This window comes from Eptatretus burgeri, chromosome 6, assembly GCF_056783735.1.
Source record: "Eptatretus burgeri isolate ZD-2024b chromosome 6, Ebu_testis_v1, whole genome shotgun sequence".
Lineage (NCBI taxonomy): Eukaryota > Metazoa > Chordata > Myxini > Myxiniformes > Myxinidae > Eptatretus > Eptatretus burgeri.
In genome coordinates, this window is record NC_140966.1 from 41,895,091 (window position 1) to 41,914,000 (window position 18,910).

General features: G+C 42.2%; 1 protein-coding gene across 5 annotated transcripts in view; it reads left to right on the plus strand.

Annotated features, from left to right (window-relative positions):
- The window catches only part of SLC35A3 (solute carrier family 35 member A3), a 95,553-nt gene that overhangs the window by 34,764 nt on the left and 41,879 nt on the right, over positions 1-18,910 (plus strand). Inside the window, exon 1 of one of the 5 annotated variants that reach the window (XM_085884704.1) lies at positions 5,577-5,867. The exons of 3 other annotated variants lie outside the window; for them this stretch is intronic. In XM_085884704.1, coding sequence (XP_085740830.1) covers positions 5,820-5,867 — 48 coding nt within the window. In that variant the 5' untranslated portion in view covers positions 5,577-5,819. Of the gene's footprint in view, positions 1-5,576; positions 5,868-18,910 lie in introns of those variants that run through there. One more of the 5 variants, XM_085884703.1, reaches the window with a different exon arrangement.

Consider the following 18,910-nt stretch of genomic DNA (forward strand, 5'->3'; position numbering starts at 1 on the left):
CGGCTGTATGGACATGTGGCTCGTTTTCCTGACGCTGATCCTGCTTACCAGATTCTCTCAGCGAGGGAGTCTCATGAGTGGAGGAGGCCAGTGGGCCGACCACGTGCCTCATGGTTGCAGCAGGTTGACCATCATCTCAAGGAGATGGGGATGGGCCTGGCATCTGCCTGGGGGATGGCCAGACGGAGGCCCCTGGAGTACCGGCGGAAAGTGGACGCAGCGACGCGCTGTTCTGGCACATGCTCCCATACCTGACCTGACCTGACCCAAAAAAATTGTTCGAGAAAAAACATTTTTTTTTTTTGAATTTCTACATGTTTTAAGTGACTTCCAACCCCCCCCCCCAATTTTTTTAACCCCCCCCCCAAAAAATAGAGAAATTTTTTTTTGCATTTCTACATGTTTTAAGTGATTTCCACCCCCCCCCCCCCCCAAAAAAAAATTGTTCGAGAATTTTTTTTTTTGCATTTCTACATGTTTTAAGTGATTTCCAACACCCCAAAAAAAAAAAAAAATATTGAGAAATTTTTTTTTTGCATTTCTACATGTTTTAAGTGATTTCCAACCCCCCCCCCCCCAAAAAAAAATTGAGAAAAATTATTTTTTTGCATTTTTACATCTTTTAAGTGATTTCCAACCCCCCCAAAAATTGTTACCCCCCACAAAAAATGGAGAAAAATAAAAAAATTTTTGCATTTCTACATGTTTGATTTCCAACCCCCCAAAAAAAATTGTTAGAGAAAAAAAAAATTTTTGCAACTTTTTTTTCAACAAAATTTCGATTTTTAAAAATTTTTATTTTTTTATTTTTACATGTTTTAAGTGATTTCCAACCCCCCCCCCTCCCCACCCCCCAAAAAAATGTTGGAGAAAAGAACTATAACTCTCAGCACTGTTGACATCATATTTAATGAATAAGATATAAGGTTCACTTGAGTGACCCAGCAGTATTGGCGGCGGAGGTTTTGCACTCTCCCGAGTGCTCCCCCTCTAGTTTGTTTGTTTTTTTACCCCGACATTTGACTTTGTCAATAGGAGGGATTTTCAAATTGTTTTCTCCTCCTCATCCTCCTCACATTTACGTCATTGCTGTGATTGGTCGTCAGACCGTCCACAAGATCAGCAACTAATCACAGCTCGAGTGCTTCAGAGCTCCTGTCGATCATAGTTAGGCCACGCCCAGGCACGTGGTCAGTCCGTCCTCACCATTTAAATAACAGTCACGCACAAAGGACATGTCTTCGTTAAGATATGGATTAATTTGTATTTCTGTCATCTTTAACTGCAATGTCATCTTGCATTGTGTCGTCAAGTTGACAGGAATTTGTATTTACATTTATTTTATCAAAGAAATCGACGTCATGGCATAAAAGGCATGGCGGGGGTCACGCATAGTCGCCATCTTGTTATGTTTGGTAATCGGCTATGTCAGTATTATCAACATCATTTTGTAATCGACTTTTATTTGACACCCGATCATTCATGGCATTCATTGTTGTTATTTTTTAAATCTTGTCTGTTAATCGGCTGCCCAAGTATCAACATCATTTGGTAATCAGCTTTCATTCGATGTCGGGGTCATTCATGGTATTCAGCTTGTTTTGTTTTTTTTTCCAGACTTTTTCCCCATACCCTTTGACATATTAACCTGGAACTTGGTACATGGCTTTATTGTGATAAGTTACGAACAAGTTTCAGTTTCAGTGCGTTCCGTCAATTTTTCACAGAGTTTGTCCGTTTTGGACTTCGAAAATATCACATCGGTAGAGGACATGTTTTGGAAAACGATTCTCGCTCTTGTTTAAATTGAATCATATATTTGAACACTCTATCACTCCTTTTGCCTTCATAATACTTCCAAGAGCCATATTACCATGATGTATATCATTATATAGCATGTGAGAGGGACAGTATCGTGGTGACAAAGACTTTGCCAATATGGTTATGTAAGTACGTGGTCGATTGACGCTGCATTCCACGGTGATCAATTAAGCTTCCATCTCCTAAACTGTGACTCGATGTCATCTTATTACTGGGTATAAGGGTGAGTGATTATAAGACTGCTTCAGTGGTGCTAAACTTCCAGATTTCTTTCAGCGATCTTTAATATTATCTTAATAAAATTGAAGTATATACTTGACCACTTAGTGAAGCCCCATCTTGAATATTGTGTGCTGTTTTGGTCACCACAAGTCAGGAAAGACCTGGCTTCTATTGAGAGGGTTCGGTGCTGAGCTCCTCAATTGATGTTCGGCCAAGCTAGACTCAGCTATGAGGAGCAGCTGAAGGAGACAGGACTTTATACACGAGAAAGGAGGCGGTTATGAGGTGATGCGATCGTGGTTACGAGGCGTCTGTGGCCATAGCCTGAGAGTTAAGATGGTAGTAAGGCAGGGGTCTTTCACTCGGAGAGCAGTTAATACATGGAATGGTCTACCTGGAAAGGTCATGGCAGTAGATATGTTTAAATTAAAATTAGATATGTACCCCAGAATCATTGGAGATAAAGGGGTATTGGGATATTGACAGGACTTTTAGATACAGTGGCTTGCAAAAGTATTCACCCCCTACCAATAATGCCACATTTTGATGAATTATGTAGCAACAATTTTTCCAAATGAACTTTTGTATTCATAATTGAAGAGATCAAACTAAACACTGTTGTAGTTGAAGGAGGTTACATGTCAGGAATGCCTTCAAAAAACATGTACAAATCGAAATTCACTGGTTGCAAAAGTATTCACCCCCTAAGGTCAGTACTTGGTCGAAGCACATTTTGCAGCAATGACCGCTACGATTCTTTTTGGGTAGATCTTCACCAGCTTTGTACAGTGAGATGGTGAAATATTTACCAATTCTTCACGTGAAAATTTCTCTCGTTCTGCCAAGTTTTATGGGGATCGTCGATGGACTGCAATCTTCAAGTCTCACCATAAATGTTCAATTGGGTTCAAGTCAGGACTTTGAGCCACTCAAGAACATTTATTTTCTTGTTCTCCAGCCACTCGTGTGGCTTTAACTTTGTGCTCTGGATCATTGTCCTGCTAAAATGTGAATCTCCTACCCAGTTTCAGATTCATGGCTGACTCAAGCAAGTTTTCATCATTCAAGGATTATCCTGTACTTTGCACCTTCCATTGGCCCTTCTATTCTGACAAGCTTGCCAGTCCCCGTTGATGAAAAGCAGCCCTATAACATGATGCTGCCACTATCATGCGTGACAGTGTGGATGGTGTTGACTGGGTGATGGGCAGTGTTAGGCTTACGCCAGACATAATGCTTTGAATTTAGAACAAAAGTTTAATTTTTGTGTCATTTGACCACAAAACATTTCTCCACATGCCTGCAGCATCATTGAGATGCTTTTTCTCAAACTCAATACAAGCTTTTAGATGTATCTTTTTCAGTAATGGTGTCTTTATTGTCACCTGTCCATCGAAGCCAGTTTTTGAAGGGAAAGGGATATTGTTTATTGATGAACACTGATCCGCATATTGGGCATACAGCCTTGCAGATCTTTCAATGACATACATCTGCGTCATATTTCTGGTGACAACTTCTGTGGGACTGTGCTTCGCAAGCAAAGAGGTCCAATCCTTGATCCGTATAAGAAGCCTTTCATACTTTTTCATATCTTCTATTTATTTGATAGTTTCCCCTATATCAAATTGAAATCTTGAAGTAGCTTCAGTTGTCCATATACCCTTAATCTCTGTCTTTTTACGACCTTTGTTGCAGAATATGCAGTCGGACTTAAATGCCTGTTTGGCTCCATCAGCTGAGGATCTCATTGAGCTACATGATGAGCATGATTGTTCAGGATTTGATTCAGTAGATTTGGCCAATCTGTTTTGGTTCATTGTAACACACTGATAACAGTCTCTGTGTTATCCTTGGTTCTCGTGTGAAAGATATTTGTTCACAGGTGGTTTCCATCCTTGAGGCACAGCCTGGTGGTTGTGCAAGTTGTCAGAGTTGTGTTTCGTGCAGACGTTGTAGTCTCTTGTCAGCATATGTTTTTTCAGAGAAGAATGTGGTGGTCGTATGGCAACTTAGCTGCCGGGGTAGCTATCATTTCTTGAAGTGCGACTGTGTCGCTGATGCAGTGTCCCTCTATCAGTACACACACTGGAAGTGGTACTCATTTTGCCGACCTCAGAAGGATGACAGGCTGAGTCAACCCCTGGTGTATTAATTCAGTGGCCGACAGGGCTTGAACTCAGGACCCTAGGATCCCAAGCCACCACCCTAATCACTGAGCCAACACCAGGCTTTCAGAGAGGAATGTGAAATATTCGCAATTGGAAACTTTGAAGTGAAGCACACAATCTTTCTTTCTTGACTCGGTCTTCACTGTTCCTGCACTTTATTTTCTTTGTCATCACCAGTTGATTCATTATTCATCTTTGGGTTGTATCAGCCAATGTCATCCGTCAGAAAAAGGCAGTCACGAGCATAGCTGCCACCACCGATAATGATGTGTCTACATTAGGTACAATGATCAAACATCACAATTTCAGCAATTATGTAGTTTTGTAAGAGTACGTTTGAACATTCAATCCACCATTTTCCTCAATCATTGTTGTGATTCCAATTCTCTGATAAGGTTATTATTTATCGAATATGCATAATATTTCCATAATTGAAGAGGAAAATAAATGACTGTTCCAATGATATGGAACACCTGGCACAGAACAATCAAAATGGGATGGTCAGTCTGTGAAGGAACCACACAAACCCCTTAAATTTCAACATGAAAAATCACTTTTTACAACATCTGATAATCTATAAATATCGGGTCGAAAGTACAATTCTATCGAAATATATAAAAGTGAAAATAATTTTTCTCATGCGGGACCTACAAATGAACAATAAAAAACATCACTCGTTGAAGCTTAGAGTGTTGTCGGTGAACTCTGAACCTCCATCGCCCGTCGACTGTGCACAAAGTAATTTGCGAGGAGTCGTGATGTGGATAAGTTGTGCGATGGTGTAATCTTAATACCTTGATTGTGCACACTGAAAAATGGTTACAAACTATCATGTTTGGTCTCAAAGCTTTACCAAGTGATCCCTCTAATTGATCCAATATATTAAACAGCATTTAAGGTTATCTATAAATAATCAGAATATGTCTTGTTAATTTGATTGAGAAATTCGATGAAGTGTTTGCTTGGATTATAAACAAATAATTATTTGTCATTGTGATTCCATGATTGTGATTTTGGCTTTTCAGCCAGATTTTTATTGTACTTTGATACAATTCATCTCTGGAGAGTTAAAACAAAGACCTGTGCAAGCAAATAACCTATCATGTGGTGCTTTCCCATTGTGCTAAATAAATGTAACCCATGTCTTTATTTTTTCATTGTGCACACGGCCTCTGGTTGTTTCAAAGATGATGGGTCAATATTATTGAAGAGGAGTTTGTTTTAGGTTTCGACTGCAATGTTTGGATGGGCAACTAAAGAGTGATGACGTTTCAGATGTTTGAGCAAAGTGTCTCGATCGAGATTATAATCTTCAGATTAACGCAAGATATTGGGTGACCAGCTTAGGGGTTGGGTTGAATCCAGCCCGCCCTTGCGTTCGTGGCTACCCTGTTTCAACTCGGTCGTGCATTTAACTTCGTGAACCCTCTTGCAAATTCCGTTCTTCAACAGTTTGTGGAAGAGTAGGAATTATCGAGTATGTACAGTTTCACTGCTTCTCGTTACGGACTTCGGGGATTGTCAACTTAACCGCACTGTGGTAACCTGAAACTTGGTACGTGACCCATTGGATTTTATCGGAAATTTGGTTTCTCCAGACGTATTTCCATGAATGAGGTTTCACACTCAAACCACAACGTTCACAAGGACAAACAGGTACAATAATGTATACGTGTTTTAGTGGTGCCTTTCGATACAGCACTGCAATTGGATGTTTCTGTACGTATTCGGTTAAGAAATATATTAAGATGTTAAATTGCGAATATTCACATCAGGTGTAATGTATGCCCTCCCCCCCTCCCCCCCCTCACCCCTGAAAATAAGTAAAGTGAAGTGAAGGGGAGGGGTGGTAGTCCAGACTTCTTTTGTTCATCCTTCCCTCTTGTATTGACCAGTGAATATCAAATTAATGGAAATATATGAACAAATCGTGCAGTTACCTGTAGAGTTCACAGAAAAATTGCAATCAGCCTACAACGTCAATGTGTGTCCTGTGGAAAGTGTTGGTGGTGGAAAAACTGGTTTCACGACTTTATTTTGAAATGTTCTGATCCTTTGAAAGCCTACTTTAAGAATGCCAGCAGAGTGTACCCACCCGATGGGCAATCGTGCTCCAAGCATGCAACATGTTCTTCTGACGCATACCTTTATTTAGGCAAGTGACTACTCTATATAGGCAAAATGATAACCCAGGTTACGTGCATGAAGTAAAAACATACCTACTGCTTGTAATTCAAAACGCCTCACTGAACTGGAAAATGTGGGGACAGGAATACTGTGCAGTAAGGGGTGGATACTTGTAATACCCTCTCCCACCTGGAGGCGGTGACACACGATACACATTTACATGGAGAATTTGCATACCACCCCCCCCCTCCACAAGTTCACCGGCAAAGATAAAAATACCCCTATGCATTAATTGGGGTCATGGTCTTGCTGATCCTATGTCGCAAGTCTGGATGTAATCGGCCCAAAACTGTAGGAGGAGTATCCCAACAAACAAACAAACAAAAATCATTGACCGGCCTCCCTTTTGTCCTTCAGAATCCTCTGCCAAAGTTCGTCGAAGATAGCTGAAAGCGTTCGCAACTTGTCACACTCACAGACAAACATACAAACAAACAAGACAGACCAACATATGATGAAAATTTTCAATTTTCGTCATAACAAATAAACAAACACCAGTCCCTAAATTATAGTAAGGATGCATTTTATGAGTCTGCACTTCAAAGTGCATTTCCTTCCCACATTTTTTCCAACTTTAAACTTCATAACTTTTGATACCTTTATTTGGGCGATGTGTAGGCATGATCGAAATGAGCTACAAATGGCAAATGAAAGTATAATTCATGTCTTGTTAATGTAATTGTTGTTATGCATGTTGTTGCTGTTATTAAAGCCACAATTCCCCTGGGTTTTGTGATGAATTGACATTTTTTTATGAGGCTACTTCTTCATCAGAGGGTACTAAAGTCAACAATCACAATTAATGCATTTGGTTCCTAAGTTACAATGATTGGATCTTTCACAGATCATCTTCTACCAACAAGACTAGGCTCCCTACCACTATGTTTTTTGAATGATGTCCTCCTCGACAAGTCGTTCAGTAGAAGCAGAGCAATTACTACACACCTCGTTTTCCTGACCTGTCCCCATTGGAGTACCTTGCATGGGTCGATACAAAACTGTTGTTGACTCATCAAAACCACATTCTTTGGATTAATTTAGTGGTAGGATCACAAATGCAATTCATGAAATTATTCCACATCAACTGGATAGTGTTTTCAACAAGTTGGAAAATTGAATTGAACAATGTACCGTACAGTATTTTGAAAGATTGCGGTTATCATGAAGCCGAAAAATTTGAACTGTACCGTATTCAATAAAAAAAAACTTGATGAATTTTGCTTTCATGCACCATTTATAGTTTGTTTCTATGATGTGTTGGGTACATCAAAAGTTGTGCAAGTTCAAAGTTGCATCTTCACCTTCGTGTGTGTACATACAGTATTTTTATATTGCAAAATAAATAAACATTGTCTATGTATATTGCCTCGAGAAGGTCAACTCTACACCCACTTTCGAAATTTTCACCTTTTGTCGCATTAAAGCCTGGAATTAAATTTCATTAAATCAGACTTTCTCCACCTTTATTTACATTTCGTACCCCACAACTTACAAGTGAAAAACAAATTCTACATATTTCAGAAAATTAATTTAAAATATAATGTCTTGGTTGGATGTCGACATCTTAAAAACCAATTTTTTTCACCATGGGTAGTCGATCACAAACCTGGCACGTATAAAATTGAGAGCATTTGCAGTTTCAGCGAAAAATATTTTAAAGTTTTTGTTTAACTCCAAGCTAGTTGCCATGGTGATTGAAAAATCAAAATTTGGAAAAAAAAGGCATTAGTTCCCATTTGCCCCAACATTGCTTGGGAAGCTTCAACTAAATCTGAGCAGCAGTTCTGGAGAAAGCTTTTCTTAGGTTACACCAAGATGGTGTCACCTCTGACATGATCAATTTTCATTTATTTTGTTAACCTCCGCCATCGAAGATGGACGAGGTTACTGTTTTCACCCCTGTCTGTTTGTTTGTGAACAGTATTACGGAAAAACTCCTCGACGGATTTCGACGAAACTTGGTGGGAGGATTAGGTATGGTCCAAGGATCATGCCATTAGATTTTGGACTTGGTCCAAAGTCCAATATGGCCGCAATGGCGGCCATTTTGGAAAAATATTTGAATTTTTTGTTTTTGCATTTCTACATGTTTTAAGTGATTTCCAACCCCCCCACCCCCCCAAAAAAAAATTGTTGGAGAAAAAAAAAAACAGAAAATTTTGCAACTTTTTTTTTCTACAAAATTTCGATTTTTTTTTTGCATTTCTACATGTTGTAAGTGATTTCCAACAAAAAACATGCCAAAATTATAATTGCGGCTGATTTTGGAATATCAGGTGGATATACCCACGTAAAATCAATTTCTGTCTCGAGGAATCTAGTTATGACGAATGAATTGAGTATGTAAAAGGGAAAGTTGCAAACTATAACTCTGTGAGCACTGTTGACGTCAAATTAAATGAATAGGATATCAGGTTCACTTGAGTGACCGAGTAGTATTGGCGGCGGAGGTTTTGCACTCTACCGAGTGCTCCCCCCTCTAGTTTTATTTGTCATTGCCATACCCTGTGTCCCATCAAAACAAAATTTTGTATTCAACTTTATGTAGTGGTGTACATGCCACAATTTTTTTTTTCATTTTGATTGGAATTTTTTTTCTTAACTTCACTGATTACATCATCGTATGTAATTTATTTATTTATTTTTTACCATGGGTAGTCAATCATAACCTGACAATAATTGAATCGATAACATTTGCAGTTTCAAAGTGGATTTTTGAAGTTTTTTGTTAAATCCAAGCTGGTTGCCATGGTGATTGCATAATCAAAACTCGGAAACAATATGTTCCCATTCGCCCCAACATTTCTGTGGCATTTCAACTTATTTGGAGCAGCGCTGCCGATGCTACAGCTTCCACAAAAATTTGGTGGAAGGAATAATAATAATAATAATTATGAAAATACCAACAACAGTAGGAGACCAAGCATTTGTTTGCTTGCTCCCCTAATTAGATATCTGCAATCACAAAGTTATTGCCAAGGGTAAGCCTCTTCTGACTGGAGGAGGCTTACCCTTAGTGATCACCCGTGACTTACCCTCACCCACGATCCAATGATGGCCATATTTTTTTTGGTGCCACCATGTGACCTTGACCTTCAACATTTATGGCGATAACATATAAATGAAGAAAATGTGTCCTCATCTACAATCTATCCATTAAACCCAACATCATGAAAATGGGAGGAAAATTATTCAAGTTATGATCAAAAAGGTATTTTTGTTAATTAGGTCAAGGACACCAATCATATAATCATACAACCTCAGTGCAGGTCCACTATTATGATGCAAGAACATCTTGGAAGGCCAAGTGGTCTTTGAGATTCCGCATTGGAAAAATTGAGCAATGGCAAAAAATGCATTTCTTTTAACGTTTTTTTTAGACTGCCATTTGACCTTGACCTTTAACTCAGAGGGGTGTGATGTAAATTAAGCATAAATGCACCTTGCTCTAGATTATGTAGAGAGGGAAATTTCATTCTGATCAGATCATATTGGACAAGCCTTCATCGAGTTTTGGTGAAAAATGTTAAAATGCCTATAAATTGAGTCATGACCTTAAAAATTAGATCAAGGTCAAAAATATTATGTCAACCTCGCATACCTTAATAGTCATTATTGAGGCAAAGTTTCATTCCAAAAGTCCTCAGACATTGGCAGAAAAAATGGAGAAAAACTTAAATGGTGGTTTAATACTCCTAGGTATGTCATACCTTGACCTTTGCCCAGAGGGGTATGATGTAAATTAAGCATAAATGTGCCTTGCTCTGGGCTGGGCTATCTTAAGGGGCAATTTCGTTCCAATCTGACAAAGATTAGTGGGGTTATGATGAAAAAGTTAAAATGGCTATAATTAGGTTAATACAAAAAAATATCAACCCCACATAATTTCTACTCACATTATTGATATAAAATTTCATTCTGAAAGTCCCAGCCAGCTCAGAGATACAACTCGGAAATTGATTCTTCTTCTTCTTCTTCTTCTTCTTCTTCTTCTTCTTCTCTTATCCTCTTCACTTTATAGGGGATGAGGTCCGATGGCACCACGCTTCTGCCCTGCCTTGACCACAATACTCCTCCACCCCCCTCTGTCCTCATCCAATATCTCCACTCTCCAACCACCCCACCTTATGGATATAATACTCCCATCTCAACCATGGTATACTTATTTTCCTCCGACCTTGTCCCTCAATCTATCCGCTGCGCTCTTTGCCATTCTTTCCTCCCCCATCCGCACCAAGTGTCCAGCCCATCTCAGCCGGCATTTCACCAATCTCCCAGTCAAACTCATCTGCACACCAATCTCCTCCCACAGTTCATCCATCCTATTCGCCCTCTTAAATCTCGTAATCCTCCTGACCCAGTTGTCGCAAACCTACAGCCTCTGTTGTTGGCTCTGAGTGCCACCATTTCCAGACTGTAAAGGTAGACTGGCATTACACATGATATCAGAACCTCCCTTTCAATTATTTTGATGTCTTTCTATCTGCCATTATCCCTCCACCCTCCTCCATGTATTCATGTCCATCTGAATCTTCTTCCACACCTCTGTCTCAGACTTGCTATCCCCAGTCACTGTTCTTCCCAGATACTGAAACCTATTTCCCTGCCTGATCTCCTTCCCCTCTAACCTGATAGTCATTGATTTTCTCTGCTGCCTGACTCACATCACCTCAATCTTCTCATTGCTCATCTTCAGCCAATGCTTCTTCAGCCAACATATGTATGTATATATATATATATATATATATGTATATGTATATGTATATGTATATATATATATATATATATATATATATATATATATATATATATATATATATATTCTAGTGGATTTCCGCCACTCCGGCGTGCGGGCGACCGCCTTTAGCTAATTTGCGGCCGTACGCACCCACCGGACGTGGCAATCCAGTCGCAGCTTTCGGATCAATGCCAAAATCCAGCTACGGGTGTGTTTTTAACCACACCGCAACCTTGTCAATGCTCTGCCCGCGCTACAGGGTCGATCGCCGAATTGTCGATTTACCTAATTATTCGCGTGGACAGACTACCGAGAGGTTGTACCTCAGCGGGACCTGCTCGGAAACGAGCCGCTTTAAGCAGCTCTTTCCGTCTGCGATTGCCGAGCGGTTTATTATCGCCAAGCCCCGTTGGACACGATTATCTTATCGGCTATTAATAACCAGCTGTTTATTCTGAACGCAATTATGGCAGTTCAATGGAGGAAGGGACGCAACGAGCAGGTGAATATTCAAACTATGCGGACATTTATTGTACACGCATGCAGTCAATGAAGCAATGGGCAATGGGGGGGGGGGGGAGATGGGGACAGGACACGAGCAAAAAGACCTACATCCGTTGTCTATTATCATTTCCATGCACTTATTCTACTTATCTACACAACAATTCTACTTATCCGACAAGGTGCCACAGACTTCCATGCAAAAATCCCAGAAAAGAAAAGGAAGAACAGGGCCCGTAGGCCTTTAATGTTCCTCGGAGCTTGGAAGACCGAAGGAGCTCCACGAGGCAGTGCAGGTTACCTTGTCGCCCTGGAGACGACTCGATGAGTTTTTCGGTCGGCGACCCTCTGTATGTCTCGTCAACACGGCAGCTGGTGTAACGGCATCTCAGTTGGTCCAGGCCTTGCCGTGCGGCCTGGTCGATCGGCCCTGGGCGATGACGCTTCAGAGGAGCGAACGGGCCTTGCTCTTTTGGAGTTGATGCTCTCTTAAGAGCCTGCTCACTTCTCAGCGTCGCTCGGACCGTCCTGGGGCCCGATCACTTCGGACCGTTATGTCGCTGGCTGGCGACTTCTCTCCGGCTGGCGACCTCTCTCCGGCTGGCGACTTCGCTGCTGCCTCCACCGACCAACAACTCTGCACTGCACTGCAGGCTCGACCCGACTGGACTCCAGGCTCCAAACTCCACCGGACTCCAACGACCAACAGCTCTGCACCCTGTAACGGCCCAGCCCAACTCCGAACTCCAGAGCTCCACTCAACAACTGAGCTCCACTCAACAACTGAGCTCCACTCAACAACCGAGCTCGGCGTTTCAGCCCGGCCTTTTATCGGGTTCGGAGTGGTGTTTGGTCTTTCACCTTTGACCCTTCACCCCCGGCTGGCTCCGCCCCTTTTGTCATTCTGATCCGATCTTGCCATCAAACTCGGACATGGTAGGAATCACCGGCTTTCGCTCCAACGAGGGAGTCTTCGTGTTTGTCGGCGGAGATGTTGTTCGTTTGTGGATGCCATTGCTGGCGAAAAGATGGCGGCGCCGTGGAGATGATGGTGAGGAGACGTTGTTCATTGGTTTAAATGGTTGTTGTTGGTGAAAAGATGGCGTTGTTTGTGGAGATGATAGTGAGGAGATGTTGTTCGTTTTAAAATAAAGATAGCAAAAGAATAACGGCTAACTTGAACCGGCACACGAATGAAGCCCTTTAGACATTGGTGGGGAAATCTAATCTGGACACACACTTATCGACATAACTGATCTTCGGGGAACCTGAATGGTGTTCTGTGAATTTCCACAACCGTAACAATATGTGTGTGTGTGTGTGTGTGTGTGTGTGTGTGTGTGTGTGTGTGTGTGTGTGTGTGTGTGTGTGTGTGTGTGTGTGTGTGTGTGTGTGTGTGTGTGTGTGTGTGTGTGTGTATATATATAAATATATATATGTATATATATATGTATATATATATGTATATATGTATATATCTATATATATATATATATTGTTACGGCTGTGAATATTCGCAAGCCACCATTCAGGTCCCGAAGGTGAGGTATCTCTTAAGTACATGTGTAGTTAGCCCCAAACCTGTTGTTTAGAGGGAATAAATGTGATTCATTCGGGCTGCGCCGCTTTGAGATAGGCGTTTTTCTGTTCTATCTTTATTTTGAACCAACCACGTCTCAACCGCCATCACACAACAACCACCAACCACAACGCCGCTTCACAACAACAACCACACCTGCCTCTCAACAACCACGCCATCCTCACTACTCCGCCAGCAACCGTCAACATCTCCACGAACACAAAAGGGGAACAACAACAACTCCTACCCCGATTTCTCTGGTAAACAAGAATGACGGTTGAAGCTCAACTCCCGCCCCGATTTCTCTGGTAAACAAGAATGACGGTTGAGGCTCAACTCCCACCCCGATTTCTCTGGTAAACAAGAATGACGATTGAAACTCGGCTCCCGCCCCGATTTCTCTGGTGGAATGTCCCCCCCCCCCGCGTGCTGCGAAGGGAGGGGCGGGGTGCCGGGGAAATGAAAGGGCGCACGGAAGTGACACCAAAAAGAGTGACACCAGAGGAAGTCAGGTCAGAGGAGGTCAGGTCAGGGCGGTCGGTGAGAGTGTCAGTATCAGTCGGCGGTTCATGGTCTTCTGCCCGTCTGGGTCTTGGAGACGCGGTCCGTAGAGCGAACCGCTCGTTGCAGCTTGCAGTCGGTGGGGAGTCCGGACGTCGCGGAGGGACGTGGACTGGAGGTGCCGCTCTGCCGGCTGTGTTGCGCGGACCTGCGCGTTCGTACAAGGAGCGCCGGAGAGAGCTCGCCCACCATCGCACCGCGAGGGTGCAGGAAACCTGCAACGGTCTCGTGGGACTCGTTCGGTCTGCCAAGTCCCACGCCATAAAGGCCCACGGGCCCCGTCTGCCCCTTTGTCTTTGAGGGTGGCCTTTTCTTTTGTTTTTTTTTGTATGGATCTTGTGGTGCCGTGTCTTGTAAAGTAAAACTGTATAAGTGTTGCCGTGTGTTCGCGTATTTGGTCGTAGCTCTGCATTGTTGTTTTTGTTTTAAATTGATATATGTGTGCTCTTCGTGTGTCGTGTAAATAAAGTGCATTATGTTGAATTGGTCCCCGTTTCGCTGCGTCCTTTCCTTCGTTTGAATCTCCATCTTGCTTCACGTAAAGGGTTCGTAGTGGGCTTAATACGCCCGATAATGAATCGGAACCGTCAAAGCCGACGATAACACCGCTCGCTTATCCCGATAGCACAGAACGGACCGCTTAAGCGGCCTGTGTCCGGAGTTGACCTGCGGCGAGGTGCGATCACCCGGTCGACCATCCGCGTGGGTACTTAGGTAGGTTGAGTTTGGCGAACGACCCTATCCCACGTGGGTGGCCGATTGGCACGATCGTGGTGATGCCGAAAGGCCCACCCGTGACTAGCTTCCGGCGTTAGTCCGACAGGGTCATGACAGAATTGTCCATCCGGTGGGCGACGTGCCGCGATTCGAGTCACGTGACCAATCTCACGCCGGCGGGCGCGAATTCGCAACAATATATATATATATATATATATATATATATATATATATATATATATATATATATATATATATATATATATATATATATATATATATATATCCTGGTATTGGCGCAGTGGTTGCTGCAGCAGCTTGGGATGCAAAAGGTCCTAAGTTCAAGCCCCGTTGGGCCACTGAATTAATACACCAGGGGTTGACTCAGCCTGTCATCCTTCCGAGGTCGGCGAAGTGAGTACCAGTGTCCTGGGCCGGTGTATACCCCGGTTAGAATAGGTGTACCATATTCCTGTGTCGTAAGAGGCGACCAGGGTTGCGTCAGGAAGGGCATCCGGCGTAAAACCTGTGCCAAATCATTATGCGGATCATGATGGATGATCCGCTGTGGCGACCCCTAACGGGAGCAGCTGAAAGAAGAAGATATATATATATATATATATATATATATATATATATATATATATATATATATATATATATATATATATATATATATATATATATATATATTTGCGGTTCTGGAAAATTGCATGTCTCTATGGCAATGGCGTCCATCATACAGTGATCCTCAGGCAGTTATTTCATTAATATCCATACAGTTAGACCTTTCCCTCATGTCTAATGGGTCAAACGGGACGCAGTGCGTTGCGTGGGTCTCGTAGTTAGGTCTGATTATATCTTGATCTTCATTCCAACTCTTTTCCTCTTATTACTGAAATAAATCCAAGCAGGCACCGCATCCAGACAGCCACCTGTGAAAACCACAGCAACACCCTCCACTGTGGGAATGTGTCCTCGCGGAGTCCAAAAGAAGCATCAACCACACAATGGAAAAATCCTCCGCTGCAAGAACACGATCGAAGGTAATAGTGGAACCATACATTAAATCTCAATGCTGTACAGGACGCACGCGGCGCGCTCTTTTCAACCCTGATTTATATCAAATCCTTTCCTTCAATCCATGACACAGATTGGGGTTGGCACCATGCTCAGGCAGCTGCCTGTGAGGATCACCACTGTGATAAATAACCGTATGCACAATAGCGGACCCGTGCGCAGCCTCGTGATAATTACCATCGCACTGTATGGGGCAGGCATAGCGCACCTCTTCATTCGGGTCTGCACGCTGATTACAATGGCATATTACCATCACACTTTATGGGGCATGAATAGTGCACCTCATTGTTCAGGTCTGTGCGCTGGTTCACAACAGCGTCTTTCCGTCAATCTTCACTCGCCACCGCGGCCACCAATGTCTCCCGTGAACGGCAGACATCCTCCTGCACCTCCGCCTTGATGCAGCCGCCACCAAGCAGCGGCAAGCTGTACGGCCCGGATCTATATTTTTATTATATATATATATATATATATATATATATATATATATATATATATATATATAATATTTTTATTATATATATATATATATATATATATATAATATTTTTATTATATATATATATATATATATATATATAATATTTTTATTATATATATATATATATATATATATATATATATATTCAGTGGCCGAACGGGGCTTGAACTCAGGACTTTTTGGGTCCCAAGCCGCTGCCCTAACCACTGCGCCAACACCAGGAGATATATATATATATATACACACATATACACACATATACACACATATACACACATATACACACATATACACACATATACACACATATACACACATATCCAACAGACTCCGACTTCCTCTACTGCAATTATCATCTCTGTACACACCTCGGCAATGCCTGGCGCTTCCCCTTCTTCATCCTCTTCAATGCTGTCCACACTTTCTCATCTGAGATCTCCACCAACTCCACTTTCCCATCTCGCTTGAGTTTAATCCCATGGTTGCTCCACCTCACCGTTGCTTCTTTCCTGATTCAACAGCTCTTTGAAATACTGTTCCCACACCTTCAATACGGTCCTCTCTGTCACGAGCCTCCCACCACCATCATTAATCAACGCCACCCCTCCCCTTTTCATATTCTTAACATCCTCATCCCTGTCACGAGCCAATTTATATATCATCTTTCTTCCACCATCTTCTTGCAACTTGTTGTACACCTCCTCTTCCATATTATTCCTTGCCTTATCCACAGCTCTCCTTGCTGTTTTCTTCTTCTGCCCATACAGATGGAGCAACCCCACCTCAAGCTGCCTCCTACGATTCTTGATCTTCTCTATCCTCTTCCAAACCTCCTCCTTTTCACCATCTGCCTTTGCTACCTCCTCTGTCCAACATACCTTGTTTCTATCCCTCGATGATGCACCCTTTCCTGACCTTCTTCCACACAAAACTTCTGCAATTACGTTAAACGCGTCTGGACTTCTTCCACTTCTGCTTCTACGCTAAGTTGCTCATATCTAGCCCTCATCCTCTCCTTGTCCTCAGCGACGACGTTTCCCCTGCATTTCACCCACCTAATAATCTTCCGACCCCTGCTCTTCATCTCCCTCATTTTCTGCATCCTGACCACAAACACAACAGGCTTGTGCTGGGTGGTAACATGTTCTCTCGCCACTGCCTTACAATCCTTAACCATCCACAACTGTCACTTCCTTACCACCACCAAATCCAGGTTTGTTCTTTGATGTCCACTCCTATCGGTAATCTTGTGGCTTTCCTGCTTTTGAAAGAATGAACTAGGTATGGCCATCCCAGAAATTGATACAGCTTGGAAATTGGAGTGTTGGGAGTGCAGTAAGGAAGATTTTTCTAAATTATGGTTTAGTACTCTTCGAGGGGGGGGGGGGTCTCAGAAACTCTGTGTTATCATTAAAAATTGGGGGCACTAATTGTATAAACAAACCCCACAACTCAAAGCCTTCTCCAAGGGGGAGGCTTAATTAAGGGATTAAATGAAGAGGTTCAAATTAAACAACGTCAAAACGTATTGTGATATGTGATGGACATACAAACATGGATTACATTTTGAGTTAATTGGATAATTATCTCACCACATGACTAGAAATTAAATTTCAAAAAGGGCTCCATTACTTTTTGCACATCAACGTAATGAATCACCATGCCAAGTTTCAAAACGATCCGTTGAGCTGTCTTGGAGGAGTATGGAAAAAAACAAAAACTGTTAATGCACCCACCGAAAAATGGATCGATTGAAAGACATCATGATGGCTTTCACAGCTCCTCTCGACCTCATCGTAGACGAGTTAATGATAATAAGGAATGGGAGATGGGAAACAGAGAAGTGTGTGCGCACGTGCGTGCGTGCACGCGCTCCATAAACCCCAAAACCATGAAACCTATCAGCCTGAAACTTTGCATGCATACGAAGAAAACTCCAAGGAAGTGCATGAGTGAAAATTGGGTGTTTGGGCTAATTAAAACACCCCTGTGAAAGATCATTAACAGCCTTATTTAATTATATCCTTTATCAGGTGCTCCTCGGCCGCCTCCCTCTCTTGGGTCTTAAGACATATCCTGGGTAACCTCTCTGGGGTTTGAAGCCAACATGTTTTTTTGGCCTGCTCAACCATGCCTTGACTTGGAACAGGCTGCAATAATTTCTTAACGATAAAGTTTTTTTTTTTTTTTTCCACTTTCCTCACTCATGTTATTGAATGCCTGTTCATCATAGCTACGAATCGCTGGGTACATTGCAATGTTTATAAACCCCTGGAGGTGCCAGCATTTGTGGCTTTATTTCATTTCCGCCCATGCCATAACCTCGGGAATCTCTTATAGTAGGCTGAATTACAAAATTTAAGCTCCAGAATCGAGCTTTGCATCAGTTCTGACTCCTACAAAAGTGTTCATTTGCCCAATTCGGACATTTGACATTTCGGCATTTATGACATGTTTAATATGACAGTTTGGTGATTGCTAATCGTGTGCCAAGTGAGCCCTTTCTTGTCATCCATTTCATTGGAGTGCTTGAGTCACTTGGCGAGTGCTTTACAATATCCGCACTGTCACTGAATACTGTATGTCAATCGACTTAAACAAAGTTCAGGGCTACTCTCCTGCGTTGGCCACATGTTGTTCTGTGGTGCAACAGGTGGTGACTGGCTCGCTGAAAGTGTGAAAAAAAATTTCACGACGTTACCCATTTTCTGCCATTATACAAGCCGCCACTTCGGCATAGATAAATACAAACAATAATTAAACGTTTTGTTTTCTTCAACCGTTTCATGGAGTGCTTGGTGAAGCCACTTGACGCACATTCTTCAATTTTCAATTACGATACCATGGTTCTTTAC